We start from the raw sequence: 21,063 nt of genomic DNA on the forward strand, positions 1-21,063 counted from the left end.
ATGATAGTGTAGTCATGGTCTGCTAATCTAATCCAACTTTGAAAGGCGCACACCTGTAGAAATTTATGCCGAACCCTCTCTAAGGTGATGCTTTTTAAGATAGTTGTTGAACCACCACCTACAAATAATTCAAATACTAAGCTAAGTAAGACTGGTTTTATAATATATAATTTTAGGTTAAATTTATACACTAATTTTATAGTAAAAGGTCAGATATAATGTGAATAAGAATATAGGTCAGTGGTATAATAGTTCTTACCTGGTCCTGGTAAAAACAAACTCGGAACGGCTGTTCTCGTAATACCGCTATTTCCAACATTGACTATATCTTCCTCTTTAAAATGACTAGCGCATACACGAAAATTGTTATAAATAGTTTCTTTTGCAGCATTCTCTAATTAGGGCTCTTAACAGCATTCACCCATTTATCAAACATATCCATATAATGTCCTGGACTTAAAAAAGTAGTATCAAAGAATATAGACGCTTAAGCGTCTATATTCTTTGGTAGTATCCATGCAATCTGGAACACATCTTTTTTGTTCAGTTCTTCGTCTCTACATTGTTATTCCATGTAATGTGTTCGATTCCATAATAAAAAATCGTCGAAAATTGTACGATTTTGCACTATTTATACAAAAAATTTTAAATTATAAAATAAATTATAAAAAATAAAACAAATACAAATATGGCGCCGTATTTGTCTAAACTCAACTTTGACTTGATCAAAGCACACTCACTCCGTGCAGGAACGAGACTAGCAGCGCCACCAAGCGAATGGGCGCCTAATCCGAACATGATTTGACCTTGGCTATCCCTGTTACCAATCTAGGTGTAATTTATCTATGGTTTAGCACTGAAATTTGTATGACACAAATAATGTCAAACAGTAATATCGTTGTCATGGCAACTGAGATTTAAGTTGTAGCATGTAAAGTTAATAATAATGTAAGTGCGTTACTTGCATTAAAGTTTTATGCTATTTTAAACATTTTTTTGTCTAGTAGTGGTTTATTATTAAAATTATTTGAAAAATAATTAGTTTTAGGGTTATCTGTTGATACAGGGTGTTCTTTTTTGACTCGTAGCTTAGTGAGTTTTAAAATTTTAAGTTGTCATAACTTCGTTATTAATAAATATATTTGATTGAAATTTTTGTCATAGGTATTTGAAGCCACTCTAAATCCAGTGGCGTAGAAATTTTTTCAATAAAAAAATCGCTAATACAAATTCTCCATTTTCGACGAAGAAAAAGTATCGTAGAATGCCCTGAAAATTTAACTAAATATTTCGTATTATGTCCTGCGATAGACCTTTTATTACATGACATTAAAAAAAAAGTTTGGTTAAAATCGGTTAACAACTTCAAATTTTATAGAGGTGTTTCCAATCTAAATGGGTCACACTGTATATATATATATATATATATATATATATATATATATATATATATATATATATATATATACACTGTTACGAACATGCTCTCGGCATGGCCCAGGTGACGGTTGCATTGCATCTCTAATACTCTTCTCGAAGCTTCGCGGTGTATCGAGTGCGAGCGAGAATAACCGGTCACGTAGGCGAATTAGAGGTGGGACTACGTCAGAATATTCTCGAACATAATACTTTTGGTATATATAGGTAACAATGTTAGAAATAGAGTTAGTTGTTAAGATACTACCGAACTGTAAAGTTATAAATAAATATATGTATATAAATTCGAACCGCTCGTTTTATTTAATCTCGTTACAGTCAATGGAGATGACCCAGAGACATTCCATTTTCAGTCAGCAGAAGAAGCAGTTTTAATGAAGATCAAAGAGAGTTTCAGAAAAAATGATGAGAAATTTGAAAACGTCTCTCAAATGATACAAGAATCTTCTAAAAGAGATGATAATAAATTAGAGAATGTTCCCAAAAGATTCGATGAAATATTCGAAAATGTATTTAGAAGATTCGACGAGACTTCACAAATAATTAAACAAATATGTATTCAAAATAATGAGAAATTTGAAGAAGTCTCGAGAAAATTCGATAAGATACAGAAAAATGTAAACGACAAGATAGGAGACGTAGAAGAGAAGATCAAACAATTAGAGACCATGATAAGTAACACGAAAGCGCTACCACCAGTTAATACAGTAGCCTTAGATCCGGTAGAGAAAGAAGAATCACCGAGAGACGAAATGACACATCATATGAGATTCAAATTGCCACCATTTGATGGAAAGTCCTCTTGGTCCATATACCTTAGACAATTTGAAGCTATTGCGACAGCCAATCATTGGACAGAACAAGAAAAAGCTGTTTCCTTGACTGCTGCTTTACGAGGTGATGCTGCGGATATCCTAAGATCAATTCCTAAGGGCCAAGAAAAATGTTACCAGACCTTGTTCAATCGACTAGATAAACGTTACGGAGATGCCCATCTACAACAAGTCTACAAAGTACAAATAAGAAGTAGAATCCAACGAGCAAGTGAGAGTTTGCAAGAATTTGAAGCAAATATTGCTCGTATAGCGCTGTTGGCCTATCCAGAGGCACCAGACAACATTTTGGAAGAAATTGCTGTGGACACGTTCGTCAATGGGTTAAGAGACATTGAACTACAGAAAGCTTTACGACTAGCAAGACCGAAAGTTTTAGATGAAGCGCTAGAACATGAAACAGCTAGTCAAGCTTCACGGAGCTATCGAGTACGAACCTCTGAAGAGAGCGACGAACAAAACGAGAAACGTCTGGAGGAAATCGTACGCAAAGTAGTTCGTGACATGATGCCGAAGAGACGTGAACCCAGATGTTGGAATGGTAACGACGTAGGTCACATTCGTCGTAAATTTCAAGAAAATAATACAACAGTCAGAAAGCTAGAACAAATCGAACACAGGGCTGGAAAAAGTCATTCAAATGCTGATGCTCAGTCAAGACGGCCATACAGTGCAAATCGTAATCATTGTCTTGAATTAGAAGAACGATTTTGCCCCGTGAGACGAACCGCCGTCATTAATGATCAATGGCAGCCTGAACAGCTACAAGACGCTCAAGCAGATGATCCATGTATAAAAAGAGTATTGGATTGGATGCGTCGAAGTGAAAGACCTTCTTGGCAAGACATTAGTGCATGTAGTCCAGAAGTCAAGTGTTACTGGAGCCAATGGAATTGCCTAGTGCTGAAAGATGATCTTCTGTATAGAACCTTTGAGAACGATGATGGTACAAAAACTAAGCTTCAGTTAATTGTACCTAAAAGTAAAGTGTCAGAAGTATTGCGTCAGTTGCATGACGGTGCATCAGGTGGACACTTTGGTATCACGAAGACTCTGCAAAAGGTTCGAGAACGGTTCTATTGGGTGTAAACTGTATGTACTGTATGAACTGTAAAGATGATGTAAGAAGATGGTGCCGGAAATGTGAACTGTGTGCAACCAGTAATGGTCCAGGTGGTAAAAAGAGGGCACCCATGAGACAGTAAAATGTTGGTAGTCCTATGGAAAGAGTAGCAATCGACATTGAGGGTCCACTTCCAGAGACAAATGATGGAAATAAATATATCCTGGTAGCCATGGATTATTTTACGAAATGGACTGAGGCCTATACGATACCAAATCAAGAAGCTGCTACCGTTGCAGAGGTACTTGTTAAAGAATTCTTTAGCCGATTTGGTGTTCCCTTGGAGATCCACTCCGACCAAGGGCGAAACTTCGAGTCAACCCTTTTCCAAAACGTTTGTAAATTGATTGGTGTCAATAAGACCAGAACGACACCCCTGCATCCTCAATCAGATGGAATGGTCGAGAGAATGAACCGATTAATGAGTAAACACCTGTCCAAGGTTGTATCAGAACATCAAAGAGATTGGGACCAGCATATTCATTTATTCCTAATGGCCTACCGCTCGGCCGTGAATGAAACTACAGGTCAGACTCCAGCCTGCCTGATGTTAGGTCGTGAAGTTCGTTTACCCTTGCGACCTAGAGTTTGGCTGCAGACCTTCCGAAGAACATGTTGCAAGATTATGTCGACCGCCTGAAGTTAAGAATGAACAACACTCATGAACTTGCCCGACAACACATCCAGATAGCCAGTGACAGAATGAAAGATCAATATGATTCTCGATGCAAGAGTGAAAGCTATGAAGTAGGTGATCTTGTGTGGCTTTATAATCCACAACGTCGTCAAGGCTTGTCTCCCAAACTGCAAAGACAATGGGAAGGTCCGTATGAAATTAACAAGAAAATAAATGACGTAATATACCGAATTAAGAAGTTGCCGAAAGGTGAACCAAAAGTAGTTCACATAAATCGTCTTGCACCATATGCTGGCTCAAATGAAACAGAAGAAGCACGAACCCTTCAACATGAGATCAAAGATGACCGGCGACCAAGCTGTAATGAATTTATGTCAAATTACGCAGAGAGAAAGAGTGTTAGATTCGGCGTAACCACAGAAGTTCAGCAGGATCTTTTTAGTGTTCTGCATAACGTCTCTCTAACCCACTGTGTTGCCCAAGATCTTGAGATGACTAAAGGAATCTCATCCGTATTTTATAAGAAATTCGGTCGTTTGGACGAGTTAAAAAACCAGCAGCCTAAAGTTGGAAGAGTACTGAGATTAGAAGATGGTTCTCGATCTTTGCTGTATATGGTGACCAGGAAGTCGTATACAGACAGGGCAAGCTACGAGGATATATGGCGTGCTCTAACTAATTTGAAGAAAATTGTGTGCAATTACGACATCAAGAATTTGGCCTTACCCAAGATAGGCCATCCACTAGATAATCTGGACTGGAAAATTGTCAGAAGCATGCTTGAAGTAATCTTCCAAGAAACCGGCGTACGAATTACTGTGTGTTGCATTAACCCGATGAGATCGTATACTTCAAAGTCAGTAGACTGTTATTTCCTTCTAAAGGGTTCATGCAGAGCTGGAGAGTCCCGTAGATTCCGCCATCCTGTGCCTACATATAGAGTTGCTGATCGGGACGATCAGATTTAAGAGGGGAGCAGTGTTACGAACATGCTCTCGGCATGGCCCAGGTAACGGTTGCATTGCATCTCTAATACTCTTCTCGAAGCTTCGCGGTGTATCGAGTGCGAGCGAGAATAATCGGTCACGTAGGCGAAAAGGAAAACCAAGAACGAGATAGTTGGATGACGTGGAAGACGACCTAACTATGAATGTAAGACAATGGAGGAGAAGTGTCCAAGAGAGTACGGACAGACAGGCAAAGACTCATCCAGGGTTATGATGCCAAAAGAAGAAAGGGGGAAGTTACAAATTAAAACCAAGGTAATTACAAAAAATACATTTTTTAAAATTTTATTAAAAATTTCTACAATATATAACATGTTTATGCAATCAATTATACAAATTTTCGATATGCCCTTTAATCTCTTGTACTGCTAAATCTTCAGCCTTCGTAATTTTGATATATTCTTTGCGAAAATGGTCTTGAAGGTTTTCTAAATCATTCTCCAATTGTGTAATTTCATTTTTCATTTCAATGTTAGAAACAAGAGCATCTCTATGCCTTGAACAAATTTTTTCGTTATAGATCTGAACTTCATGTTTTACTAATTCACATTCATCTTGAATATTTTGTAATATGACTTCATTTTTCGTATTAGTTTTTAAACACACTGATTTTGCTTGATTATATAATTTTTTCTGATGATTTAATGTCGATTTATTAAAATTTATATCAGATGATAACTTTTGAATCCTCATATTCAGGTCTTCCAATTCTTCTTCCATTTTGATATGTTGATTTATAAAATCTACATTAAGTTGATCAGGAATAGCTTTACCACAATGTCTAAAATGGTCAACAATTTTGTACTCATACGACAGAAAGTTATCCATATCCATATCATCTGTTTTTAAAGATTCCTTTTCTGCTTCCAAATCCTTTTCAAGTTTTTTTAGTTCTAAATATTCTTCTTCAGTAATTACTTCATCTATATACTTCTTTTCTTTAGCTCCTAATTTTTCTATGTTAGTTGTTTTCTCTTCAACTGTAATTTCTAACCGTTTTAAATCTTTTCTTAATGGTACATTGATTTCTCTTTCTTTTTTAATTCTTTCATTGCAGTAATCTTCATTACTTTCTTCCAATTTTTGTATATCATTCTCCAACTCTTCATTTTCTTTTAATAATTGTAATTTTTCTATAATGTACTCATTAATTTTAATCAAATAATTATCTTTTTCACCAAATAATGTATTGATATCCTCCCTCATTGTTAAAATATCACTACAAGTCTTTTCAAAAGTATGTAATGTATTTCCAAAAAAAATTAACATGTGGACAAACATACAAACAAATACTCTAGTCCTAGTAAATGTGGGTTCAATTATATCACCAAAACAAAATTTTAGTCCAGTTTTTGTAAAAATTGAATTCAATTTTTGCATTTTTAAAAATATTCTTTCTTCTTCGACATCCAAATCAGTTCTCAAATCATCTTGATAAAAGCCTCTTGCATACGCTATCTAAAAAAAGGTATTAATGATATAAATGTTTAATATATACTGGTATCTATACACATCAAAATGGTCTAGGAGACAAGGAATTAAAGTTGTTTAATTTCAAGAAGCAACATTTTACTGTTAAAATAAAATTTGTTTATTGGTTTGAATAAGTGTAGTTAGAATTTGTTGATATTTTGGTTTTAACTATGTTAATATGCAAAGAAATCATCTTGATCGTGAAACACTGATACGAGCTATTAGTATGATACAGGGTGGTATGAACATCCGCGATGTGGCAGAAGCTGTGCATTCTAGCAAAAGTACTGTAGGAGATTATGGCAGCATTTTCAAGAAACGGGTGATGTAAGGGAAAGACGCACTGGTCCAACAACAGCAACATAACCGGTACATGCCAGGTTTGTTCGCCTTCAGCCATTAAAAAACCCCAATGTTACAGCTAGCCAGCTAAGAAGTGAGCTTCAAAATATTCATAGCATTAATGTCTGCTCAAATTGTCAGGAATAGATTGCATGAGGGTAATCTTCACGCTAGACGTGCCATTAGAGTTTCAGTTTTATCCCGTGGGAATGACACAAGGAGATTAGAATGGACCGAAGAACATCAAATTTGGCAAGAACGAGAATGAGCAAACATTCTTTTCACCGATGAATCCAGGTTTGGTTTACCACCCGATTCACGAAGATCTAAGGTGTGACGAACACGTGGCAACGTATCTCGCTTGCAGCCCGTTCGAGAAGTTGAACTATATCAAGGAGGAACTTTATGGTTTGGGCTGGAGTTTCAATAGGTCTTCGAACTGATTTCGTTTATATTGAAGGATTTTTAACAGCAAATGAATATCAGTATCATATTCTTGAACCTATTGTTCGTCCATATGCTGCACAATTCGGAGAACATTTTGTGGTGATGCACGACAATGCACGTCCGGATGTTGCAAGAATTGTGAGAAATTTTTTAGAGCAGAACAATATTCAGATATTGCCCTAGCCTGCTCAATCCCCTGACTTGAATCCCATCGAGAACATTTGAGATATGCTAAAAAGACGTGTACAACAGCAAGGATTAGTGTTCCGGACAAGGGAAGAGCTGGTAAACTGTATGCAAGAGCAATGGCAACAAATTGAGCAAGACGATATTGACAATTTGATAAGGAGTATGCCAGATCGATGTCGAGCTATCATTAATAACAGAGGTAGTCATACACTTTAGTAACAAGAGCCTACGACTTTTATTTTTATTTTATAATTAAATGTTAGTTGAGAATTTTTGTTTAATTATTTTTTTTTCAATTTTTTAAACCCTCTGTACAACGACCGGTTGTTGTGTTATTAACAATTTATCGTTAAGCAGCGTCCAGATTTGTTGAATTTCAATATTTTCCTAATGGATTGTCATATTACCATTTAAGTATTCTTTGATTACTGTGTCCCCTAGACGATTTTGATGTGTCTATAAAAATTGAATTGATAAATCGTGAATTGTTAAAAAAAATCAAATAATTTTTTTTAAGTAAAATATACAGTAGGACAATATAAAGTTGAGATAATTAAGTAAAAAATAGGCTTCCGGGTTATAGAACATATTTTAGAAGGTTTGTTAATGTTTATGTAAGTATGCATATTATTACGTTTTTCAGTGGATTCAGGGATTGAGTTAAGCAAACGTGCATTAACTAACTTTATTTTAACTCACTAAATTACAAATATAAATTCTAATTACATTAATTATCGCTTATAATTTACAATTCGTCGATACTGATATACTTCGCTAAAGCTGATAATCTAGTGCCCACTAAGCCAGGTTATATAAAGTGATCGTAGTTTCTGGAATCTTACATGTCAATTCTACCTAAAGCCAAGAACTTCTTCGCATTAACGATGTAATATACTCAGGATGGAACCTATGAATAAATACTTGCGACCAAAGTAGCTAGTAACAATGGCCGACTCTGGTTAACTGAATTTCAGTGGTGTACGAAAAAAATTTTTTGGTAAATATATATGTACAATAATTATTTATTGTATTTGTTATTTACGTTTGAATAAAAGAAATACATGAGTTATAACATTGTAAAATTAAAAAATTATCATTTTTATAACATAACAGCATATATTTTACACATACGTAGTTGCACATCGCACGCCACTAATGTGACTTTGAGGATAGAAAATATTACAACAAAAGTGTTATAAAAATGTAATTCTAACTTCTTACATATTTGTAATACTTACAAATGAAACGTAATCTTATCATTTGTTCTCTGCCGTGTTTTCCCTGTAATACATGAGTATTTATAAATAACAAACTATTTTAAATGTTCTTTATATTCAAGCCCGTATTCCAATATTGATTTACCAAAAAGAATATATTAAACTATTGACTTAACACATAATGTTACCTATTTAACATTAAAATATCGGGGATAACCATACCCACGTTAATCACCTGTCAAATTTACGTCTGTCAGTTCCGTCCAGTGGCGCACTCAGGGGGAGTTGGGGGTTAACCCCTCCCCCCAGGGCCCTATTCCGACACTGTTACTCACACATTTTAAGAACTCAAAATGGAGGTAGCATCATAAGAAAAATTTCGGTGACCAACCAAACCCCCCCCCCAGAGTCAAAATCTAGGTGCGCTACTGGTTTCGTCGCTTATCAGCTACATGTAAATTGATTTATAGCTTCCATCTTGAGTATATTACATCGTTGCTTCGCATAGATTCGAAACGGCGGGTAGAACATTCTAGGCTTAGGCAGTGAAAAAAGTGTCCTCCTAAAATAAATGTCTTATCCAAAGCTAGGGAAAATTGATTTGACCAAATTAAAAGCAGAGTTCTCATCAGTGGCCACTTCGATTGTCATCACTGTAGATGGGGTTCCGTACAGGATAGTTCTCAGCGAAATATTCTAGCCGACGCTTTAGACAACACTAATCTAATTTTACTCAATGACGGAAGATCAACCAAAAAATCCAGACCGAGCGAGCATCCTTTAATGATAGACTTAACTCCTCATTTAACCGGCTTTACTACCTGGAATCCTCTAAATGACTCGCTAGGTACAATCCACATCCCTATCCAAATTACTATAGATTTGAAATATTCTCCAATCACAATTCATATCTACCTCCACAAAATGGAAAGAGTCTTCAGCGGACTGGTCTATATTGAAAATTACTTAAAAAAATGCCTTCCTGACATTCATTCTGGGAATAACATTGTCCAGCTATGGAGACATAGACATAGAAGTGAGAGGTCAAGTATAAAAAGCAAATAGACTGGCAGGATGCCTTAATATCACTATATGGCGAAACACACACATTAACACTGAAATGAAGTCAAGAATTTATAAAGCCAGTGTAAGACCAATAATGACATATGCCTCAGAAACAACGCCCGACACGCAAAGGCTACTGGAAACGGCAGAGATGAAAGCTCGAAACGGCTCGAAAGAGAAGGAAAGACATTAGAAGTAAATGTAACGTACAGTGTATAAATGAATGGACACAAAATAGAAAAAAAGGACGGAATAATAAAGGAGACCCGTGTCATTAAAATAGCAAGAGGTAAGTCAGCAAGCGGCAAAAGAAGTATCGGACGACCGCGCAAAAGATGGAGTGACAACCTTCCATAGAGGTATTAATCCACCAATGAACAAGCAGAATTGCTTGAAGAGGAAGAATAAGAAGACATTAATCTTTAGAAATGTTTAATAACTTAATAAAAACAATTAGCGAAGCTACAGATACCGCTATGATTACTCAAAAATCATTTCAACCAAAATCCTGTCTTCCCGTATGGTGGAACGACAAATGCAAAAATTTAATATCTTCTCGGAAAAAAGCTTTTCGAGACTATAATATTGTCTCAATTCTTGAAAATTATCTAAAAATTAAACACATCCAAGCCAAATGCAAAGTTGTTTTCACGAAAAAATAAAAAATATCATGGATCAACTTTGCAAATACTATCTGTAATATATACTATTTGTAAATACTTTGAAAATAAAAATACACCGCTCAATAAAATATTGACATTTGTTAATAAAATGGCTAATAAAAATTATGATTCAAAAACACAACCAATTCCAACAGAGTTAATAGAAGAATTAGAATAGAAGATTCTAGTAAATTCAAATTACTAGAAAATCCTATAAACATCCAAGAACTGGATGCCACTATTACAATATCAAAATCGACTGCACCCGTGAAAGATTATAAGATAATTGGCTTCTGGGACGAAATTATATTGACAAAATGAAAGAAACAATTACGTCTTTTTATCAAACTCTACAAAGACAAAACTCTGTCATCGTCTTACCGACCCATTTCTCAAATTATCTTGTATAACAAACACAAAACTTTCCTGCCTCAAAACTTTCCCTCCATTAAATCCCAATAATTATACACCCACCCAGCTCCCATCAAATTCAATTAACCAAATGCCAACAAATAACATATTTTACAATAATTCAAATAATACAAATTCTAGAACATTTAAAAGACAGAGACCAAATAGTCCAGATCCAACATTAATTTTGCATAATGAAATTATAGCTTCCCCTAGATCTCAATTACCTAAGGGAGGAACATTAGACAGTATTAACTATAAAGGAAATATTAATAATAATTCAGTTGCATCTCCTTCAGACCTAAGCATGATAAATTCAATATTAGAAATTGTCACAAAAGTTTTAGTAACAAAAAGTATAAATATAAATAAGGAAGAACTCGAAAACTTAGTCAAATTAACTATAAATGGAAACACGTCATCACATTCTCAGACCTCAACCATTCAATAAATATTCTTCAATGGAACTGCCGTTCAGCCGTTTCTAATAAAACTAACCTAGAATATCTACTAGATAGGGGCAACTACTCCGTTGCACTTCTATCGGAAACATGGTTTAAAGCAGGAAAATATTATAATTTTAAAGGCCTCAACAATATTCGCTGTGACCGGGACGACGGCTCAGCCATTTTATTAAAATCAGACTTAATATACCAAGAAGTCTCAATTCCAACTACAATAAACTTTGAGCATACTTGTATCTCGGTTCATTTTCCATTTATACATAAAAAAATTTACTTCGTTTCAGTATACTTTAAACCTAGAACTAGAATATCATTACAACAGTGGATCAACTTTTTGGAACAAATTCCAAAACCATTCATAGTTGGGGGCGACTTTAACGCACATAGTTTGGCTTGGATTGATGGATATGACGATATCTATGGCAAGATTCTTTTGGAAGCTATCGAACAATGCAACCTAGTAATTTTGAACGACGGATCACCTACATTAGCAAACAATAAGAAGTCAGCTGTAGACTTGACCCTCTGTACACAGGATCTGACGAACCTAATTACGTGGTCTACTTTAGAAGAACCTTATGGCTCTAACCACTTACCAATACACATACAATTTGGAAGGAATAGCCCGCTTGCGCAAATTAAACAGACAAAACATAACATATGGAGACTCAAGGCTGCTAATTGGGATGTATACACCGCTACACTTGAAGCTACAGAACCAAAATCATCACTAATGGGCATTATCGACAATATTAACAAAGCTGCCAACAAAGCAATTCCCTTACAAAAATCAAACACACAAAATAGAAATCATTGTTCGAAGGACTGGTGGAATGAAACCTGTAACATAGCTGATAAAGCAAGAAAACAAGCTTACTTAACCTACACACATGCTCCAAATCTTAATAATCTAACAGAATATAAAAGACTTGATGCAGTAGCTAAAAAAACTTTCAAAGAAACTAAGAAAAAAAGCTGGATTAATTATTGCCAAAATCTAAATCAAAATACACCAATTAAAGAAGTGTGGAACAAAGTAAAGCGATATAAAAACCGAAAACAAGTAAATAAACCCCCAATAAACCCCAAAGAAGACTGGATAAATGAATTCCACACAAAAATCTCGCCCCCATGGGTTGAAAACAACATTACTCAACAAATAGCTACCGTAAATAGAAACACTTCTTTTCTACAATCACTATTTCAATTATGGGAACTCGAACAATGCATTAAATCAACAAATAATAAATCTCCCGGGGCGGATAACATTTCATACAATATGTTGCATAAAATGCCCTTAGGCCATAAGAAAGCCCTGTTAGAATTGCTCAATTCGATTTGGATAAAAAAGATTCCTTTTCCACCAATGTGGAAAGAATACATCGTAGTACCTATCAAAAAACCTGGAAAACAGAACGGAAATGCAGATTCATATAGACCCATAGCTTTATCATCGTGTATATTTAAAACCATGGAAAGAATGATAAAGAACAGACTTGAATATTGGCTAGAAAATGAAAAAATATTACCTGACTCACAATATGCTTTTAGAAAGGGAAGATCTTCCTTAGAACCCCTAACGATCCTAGTAACTGACATCTATCTAGGATTCACACACAAATACAACACTTTGGCTACATTTTTGGATATCACTTCAGCATATGATAATGTTCAAATAAATATACTAGAAGAGAAGCTTATCAATATTGGTCTACCAACTTCATAAAATCAGCTTACTCTAGTCGATCAGTTTCCTTAAAGATAAATAAAGAAGTTTCGGAATCAAGAATATGTAGATCTGGATTACCACAAGGTAGTATCTTGAGCCCAATCCTCTACAGCCTGTACACAATGGACATAGAAAATGTTATATCACGTAAGTCCAAAATTATTCAATACGCCGATGATGTTGTTATTTACACCAGTAACAAATCAGAGGAAAAATGTATAGAAAATATCAACACTGAATTTATAGAAATCCAAAAATGCCTAGACAACATGGGACTTTCCATATCCGAGTCCAAAACCAATATATGTATTTTCTTTAGAAATAGAAACAACTACCAAAGACCATTAACAATAGGAAAATATAAACTCCGTATTAGCAACTCTGTAAAATATCTTGGCCTACATCTAGATAGAAAAATATTATGGAAGGACTGTATCCACCAAATCATCAAAAAAACAAGTAATTCTATAAATATTTTAAGAGCGTTTTGTAGGGCAAAGTGGGGAGCAAATCCAAATAAGGCTTTACTTTTCTACAAAACAATGGTACGATCAATAATGGATTATGGAAGTCAACTCTATGGAACAGCAGCAGATACACATCTAAATAAAATCGAGATACAACAAAATAAATGCTTAAGAGTTTGCCTGGGATATCTTAAGTCAACACCCATAAATATTATGCAAGCTGAAGCTGTGGAACCTCCTCTTAAACTAAGAAGACAACTATTGAGCAGAAAATTTATGATAAAAACCATTTCCAAAAAAACTTCTTACCTCAATAGTATACAATCACTAACAGTTCAAGTTTTGACCCATAGATACTGACACTTCAAGAAAACCCCCCTCATAGTAGAAACTTTCTCAGAAATACCTGACATTACAGATATACTTTATTCCAACCAACTCCCCCCGGTTCTAATTTACTCGCCTGAACAATTTTTTTCACGTGAAATTAGAACCTTATATTTTGAAAATCAAGAAGTAGCAAGTTTCAATCAAACAAAGTTTAACGAAACAAAAAACAAATACTGGCCAAACTATGATTCTATATTCACTGATGGATCAAAGTCAAAAGAATATACCAGCTGTGCCCTTTACCATGTGGAAGAAAATACTGACAAAAAATTTATTCTACCAAAGGAAGCTTCCATATACACTGCAGAATTAACAGCAATTGTGCAAGCTATGAAATACATACTCGGCTCTAACCACGACAAATTCATAATATGTACGGACAGCAAAAGTGCAGTAGATAAACTTAAAAAAGTAAACATAAATAGATCAGTTAATCATATTGAAGCAAATATCCTGTATTTACATAATGAGATCCACATCAAGGATAAATTCGTCATATATCTATGGGTAAAGGGACACGCAGGTATAACAGGTAATGAAATAGTAGATACCTTAGCAAAAACAGCCCCAACATCAGGAGAAGAACTAAATCTTAAACTACTCCCGTCCGACCTATTCTTAAACCAAAGAAACAAAATAAATGAGATGTGACAAAACCTACACAACGCTTCAACAACCGAAACAAACTTTTGTAAACACCAACAAAGAATTCCCAGAAAACCATGGTTTCACAAAATACCAAACAGAAACTTTGTCGCCACAATAAATCGAGTACGTGCTAATCATGCACTAACACCTTATTATAAGCACAAAATGAAAATTACAGACGATCCACGGTGTAGTTGTGGTAAAATGGATACATTAGTACATGTTTTACTTGAATGTCCAATAAATAATGTAAACATTAATAAACTATATAAAAACTTAATTCACTACAAGATAAACCTTCCAATAGACCTAAATTGTATTATTTTTTCAGGAAATAATGATATCCTTTATGTACTTCATCAACACATCATAAACTGTAAACTAAAACTGTAGAATTACTAACCAATTTTGTAAGCAATTCTGCGAAAGAAACTAAATGTAAAGCACACAAAGAGGGCTGAAACCTCCGAGGGGATGAACCGGGTTGACGCCCTAGCGCGGAGAAAAAAAAATTCTAAATACCTTACACATTTTATATATTATTAACAAAACAAATGAATACATCATGCTCAGGTCTGATACTATGAAACATTTTACACAAATTAATGATTCAATCTAACATAGTCTGGCTAATTGGTTCTCTCCAAAGCCATAAATTCCACGAAAAAAAAAAACAAACACATTCGAAAGAATTATAAAAAATCGTCTTAACTGGACAGTAGAACACTATAATCTTTTGCCCAGCACTCAGTATGGATTTCGATCCGGTCTTGGTACACTAGATGCAATAAATCACTAACAAAAGATATCCAACTTAATTTTTCTAAAAATAAATATTTAGCATGTTTTTTCTAGACCTTATAGGCGCTTAAGACTGTGTTAATTTAACAGTAATGCATTCAAAGTTAAATGGGAAATGGAAGCGCAAGATCGTAGAAGATGAAGGACTATAATAGTGGATGCGGCGAAGATTCACCTCGAGTTGTAAAGTCAGTCAAGAAAACCAGATGCATTCAAAGTTATGCGAACTAGGGCTATCCACAATCCGCTAATATAGTAAATATTTTTAGCAACCGAACTTTATAGATCAGAGACCATAGGAATCAGTTACATGGCCCAAGAATAACGATTCTCTTCAACATATTTTCGGCAAGTATACACAGCATTTTTGCTCATTCCGTAAAATCCGATGACATATGTATTTATTCCATCCGTTATTAATATGACGATTGTGCTAGGGTTCTGGAACACATCGTGAAACTAGTGAATAATTAGACTAAAAACCCTGAACTAATTATGTCCCCCGAAAAATCTGCCATTATATTTACAAGACATAAGATACATACGCCTGATAGTCTAAACCTGTCAGGATATGTTATATGTGTTGTTAGTGAGCATAAATATCTTGGTATGATCTTAGACCCTAACTTACTATGGTCCAAACACGTCAAATATGTAAAAAAAGATGTAAGAAATGTATCAATATCCTTAAATGTGCTACTTGCAGGAGATTGAAGTGCTGATCCCAAAGTTACACAGATGTGTTACAGGACCTATGTGCAATCAATTTTGGATTATGGATGTATGTTATATGGATCAGCAAGCAATACGCATTTACTAAAAAAAGATCATATTCAGTTTAAAAGTTTGAGATAATCTCTCAGTGATATGAAATTAACAGCATGTCATCTGTTAGGTACTTGCTGAAAGTAATGAAATGCCATTAGAAAATGGTAGAAACTTATTGGCAACCAAATATGTATTAAAATTAAAGGCCAGAACAAGTGGGTTACTAAGTATGCTGTATGAATTATCCATACAAAATCTAGTAAACAATTATTGGAAAATTAAAAATTCTCCACCATTAGATGCCTTTCTGGAAACCAATGATTTACTGGTTACATTATCAACAAATTTTGTTATACCACTCTATAGATTAGAATTTAATATGATCTTCGAAAAATCAAATATTGTATTTCCGAAATATTCAGATTCACTTAAAATAAATAACACATTGTTAAACCCCATATTGAGTGAATACACTAATAAAACTATAATTTATATAGATGGCGCTAAACTGAACAATGAGAAGGTAGGGTCTGCAGTGTACATTCCTTCCAACAACAAATCATTTAAAATAAAACTTCTTTTTTTATTTACACTGCAGAAGCAGTAGCTTTTAGGAAAGTTCGAGATAGGCAGAGTATGAAAATTTTTAAGATGCTGTGATTATCTCAGACAATAAGTCAGTTTTTAGCAGACTTAATCATACTAAGTTAAATCATAAGACATGTGAGCGGATATGTTACATTAAACAAAAGAGGAGAAACAAAGATGTGACATTTATTTCAGCAAAAAGTAACACTGGGATAAAAGGTATTGAAATAATAGACCAGATTGCTAAGTATTCTACTCATTCTGATATACAAGAATATATTTAAAAAATAACAGATGTAATTAAATTTTATAATCAAAAAATAAATTTTAACTGGCAAGACAGATGGAAAATATTGGCGAATACATCAAACAACCATTATTACAAGGTTCATCCTATGTTAACATCCCTAACGGAATAACCACACATATTCCATTATAAGATATTCCATTATAAGGGATAGGGCCAAAGATATAAGGATGGGGCCAAGTAGTTAAAACTCTCTTGTTTTATTTATTATTATTACCGCAAATGTGATTAAAATAAATTATTTTACTGACATTCAGGTACTTTTCATAACATAATTGTGACTTTTAGCTGAAAATGGTGTACTTGGGTGTTTCATAAAGTTTAGTTAGGGGGGTGAGGGTACAAAAAAAATGTTACAGTGCGTTACATGGAGGGAGAAGACAGTCAAAATCTTCAAAAATTTCGCTATGTATTACTTGACTGTCCCCTTATCAAATGTATGAGAAAGTCTGCAGGCATCCTTTCAGTTAAACTACATTGTGGTTAGAAAGGTTTTACTGTATATTAAACTGATTGAGCAGTACACATCACACACCTATTAACTGAATTCTCAAAAAAACTTTAAATATAAAAGCATTCAGTTATCAGGTATACGTTTTTATACTCAAGGATGGATCTACTTTAATCAGTAATAAACAACATTATGTAGTTTTTATTTTAATGCTCTACATTCTATATGGTCTAATGGAGTGCATCTGGTCACAAAGAAAAATGACCATGAGAGATTGGGGTCTTCATTATGGAAAGCGGCACAAAATTCTTGAAGTTTTTTTGTAATAAATCATATGGGTAGGTAGAAATAGAAGGTTGACAAAATTTTTATATTTATGCTTCAACTATGTTACCCATAAATAGAAACTTGATCTATTTGAGTGACTATTTTTTGGTGCCATTTTAATACAATTTACTATTTTCACTGGGAATAATCTACAACTTTACTTTAAAATAATTTTATTCCAGCATTTAGATTTCCATTTCAGAAATTGCTCTCAAAATACAAATTAATGTTTTTATTCATCCTAAAAATAATTTAAATAATCTTATTTTACTTTACTCATTCATATTGACAATTCAGACATACAGGTATTACACATTTTAAAGTAGATGACTTTAAAATGATATTGTCAATATTTTTGAGTTGCGTTCCTGGGATAACTTTATTGGAAGCGAGTCAACTTTAACTTAAGAATACCTGTTAGAAAAATCATAGCATGTGATTTATCCTTAAAAGTAAACCACACGAAATGATGACAGTAAAATTCTCCAATTAATTAATATCAAACTCTAATTTTATTTTTATGTTATTTTAAAATATCATACAAATAAAAGTAGGGTTTCTTAATAATATTAAGAGTAAACTAAATATAAAGTCAAATACTTATCATGTCGAGATAGTATCATACGTTTTTTTCCTGGTTTTTCTTCATAATTTACTATGAGTCACTATCTGGAGAATTTTCTAACAAGTAAGTATGCTCAACATAAAGTTGATTTCATGTAATTGAATGAACTATCTTCCAATAAAGTAGTCTCAATAATGCAATAAATTGTCAATATAAATGTTTTGACAAAATTAAATTATTAGAAGAATTCTATTATCAAATAGATAAAAACAAAATTTGTTTAATTTGTACAATAGTCAACACTTTTGGATTTACTAAACGATTACACAAGTTTATAGCCCTTGAGCTTGAGTAATGCATGCTTGAGTATAAAAATATTGGATGAAAGAGGAATGCAACTAGGCTTAAAGAAATCAATGTAACAATAAGAAAAATTTAAAAGGCTATCATTTGAAAAATGTGTAGCACTATGAAAACAAAATCATTATTTCCAAAAAATTAATAGAAATATAAAAAAAATAAAACAATTTTAGCATGATTACATATATCCAAGATGTTTGTTGTATGGAAACATTTAAATTTTGTGCTTCAAATGTCATTTGTAACATTGACGAAAAATCCAAAGAAGCATCAGATGTTGTTTGTCAGGCTGTTTGGTATGGCGACATGGATATTTGGATGAGAGTTTCAATATAGAAAACAGTATAATTGACTAACAAAATCAAAATGTGATACAAACAGCATGATAAAACTGGCACAGTGTGATAAAACTAACAAAATTAAAATGTGATAGCTATCAATGAAACAAAAATCAATGATACAACTAACAAAATCAAAATGTGATAGCTATCAATGAAAAAGGGCTTTTGAGTAATTAATGAGTCAATTTGTAGTGGGTTAGACATGAGATAAGAGTGTTGTTAAATTAAAAAAAAGGAGAGGAATTTATGTAATAGTTAGTATGGGTCAATGATAAATTTTATGAAATAGATAATGAAGAATATAGATAGAGATAGATAAAGAGATAATGAAGAATGATAATAAAGAATAAATAAATGTACACATGCCAAAAAAGAGCTTTTTATAGTCATATGGGCATTATTTAGGGAACTTTATTTATTTAAATTTAATTATCTTTTCAATAGCTAATTTAAATCAGAAGCAATCAATCATAGTTATAGTTTATGTAACAAAGAGTTTTAAACTAATACCACATATGAATATATATAAAGGTGAAGGAAGAAGAATCATTCCTGATTAAAATATTTATATTTCATATGGAAGAAGACAATTTTCCATCTGCAACACACTGAAATGATAATCTTATATAAAAAATAATCGCTTAAGTGAAAATATAGAAAGTGTATTAGTACTTTGTGCAATATATAAAAAGTAGTATATTACATATAAAAAATTAAAATATATCATACCTTCTCTTCGAAATCGGATAAAAATGTTGAATAAATCTTACATACACTTTCTGAAGTTGGACGTAATATATCGTCTTTTGTAATTTGAGAATCTGGGAAAGCCTTTCTAATAGATTCTATTAAATCATCCATCTTGTAAATTAACTTTAAACTTTTCAACCGATCGTTTTTTATTCTTTTAAAATAGTTTTGTGGGGTTTTTCTTTTTCAAATTTGTTTTTAACCTTAACCGTTAAAATGATTGTCATTGTCAATGGACCGTGGAAGTGATGACGTAGATTTTATTGACATCTGTCAGTTTCACTTTCCAAACAAACCTTGTTTAGTGTGGATAATTTGTATTTTTCGTTATTTTTTCATTTTTTTTACAGAATCTTTCCGCTTTTTGCAATATCTAAGTATTCTAATAGTTACTACAACAATTTTACAAGGTTGTGTAAACAATAAAGCATGTTGTTTTATAAAAATAGAATAAAATGCATGTATCAATAAAGTCAGGTTAGAATGTCTTTAATTTAAACTTTTAAACTATATTTCATAGAAATAGAACACTGAATTATGATGGTATTATCTTAAAAACACTATACTTAAAAGAAAAAGCAGGGACGATTTTCACATTTGGTCCCATTGAAGATAGGTACAAAGGAGCTGTGAATTAAATTCACAAAACAAATTTTTGACGTTTGACTGTGTTGTCATGTCTTTATAATGTATATGTTGTAGGCTTCAATTACAAATAGAGAAGCTTTCAAAAATACATTTTTATTATATTATTGTATGAATTATGCAATTTTTTTATTTTTTTATACACAACACGAACGAATAAATACTCGTTTCTTCTCATATTAATTGAAGTTAATTATTACAACATTTTTTTGGCATTTGCCTTTGATAATAAGCTAATAGATTTGGCAATCCTCAAACCACCAGTTGCCAGATTGCTACAGATGGTCACTAGATGTCTGTGGAAAGTACCTGAATACTATTATTATTATTTTTTGAAAGAATTTCTTTTTTACTGTTAGTTTGTTAGCGTTCTATTGGATTTTTATTAATTATAAATCACATGCTATTTCCCGATTTATTAAAAAAACATGGCAACACAGTCAAGCGCCAACATTTTGTTCTATGAACTTTAATTGACAGTCAATTATAGCTATCTTCAATGGGACCAAATGTGAAAATCGTCCAAAAGCAGCAGAGGAAGCAAAATGTTAACTTTATAGAAATTAAAAAGTCTTGAGATTTGACATTTCAACTTTTGTTTGGAAAGTAAAATTGACAG

At 33.1% G+C, this 21,063-nt stretch overlaps 1 protein-coding gene across 1 annotated transcript; it reads right to left on the minus strand.

The window, feature by feature from the left end:
• Positions 1 to 5,296: 5,296 nt before the first annotated feature.
• On the minus strand, positions 5,297 to 20,933 carry LOC140433431 (uncharacterized). Its single transcript, XM_072521438.1, has 2 exons — positions 19,779 to 20,933; positions 5,297 to 6,495 (listed from the first exon to the last, which is right to left on the minus strand). The coding sequence occupies exons 1-2, from the start codon at positions 19,908 to 19,910 to the stop codon at positions 5,362 to 5,364; spliced, it is 1,266 nt and encodes a 421-aa protein (XP_072377539.1). The 5' UTR covers positions 19,911 to 20,933; the 3' UTR covers positions 5,297 to 5,361.
• Between the last annotated feature and the right edge of the window lie 130 nt (positions 20,934 to 21,063).

Source organism: Diabrotica undecimpunctata, chromosome 2, assembly GCF_040954645.1.
Source record: "Diabrotica undecimpunctata isolate CICGRU chromosome 2, icDiaUnde3, whole genome shotgun sequence".
NCBI classification, from domain to species: domain Eukaryota; kingdom Metazoa; phylum Arthropoda; class Insecta; order Coleoptera; family Chrysomelidae; genus Diabrotica; species Diabrotica undecimpunctata.

Coding starts and splice junctions, on each gene's coding strand:
- LOC140433431 (XM_072521438.1), bottom strand. CDS start 19,910: ATGGATGATTTAATAGAATCTATTAGAAAGGCTTTCCCAGATTCTCAA. Junction 6,496..19,778: donor TATCCGATTTCGAAGAGAAG/GTATGATATATT, acceptor ACCTTTTTTTAG/ATAGCGTATGCAAGAGGCTT.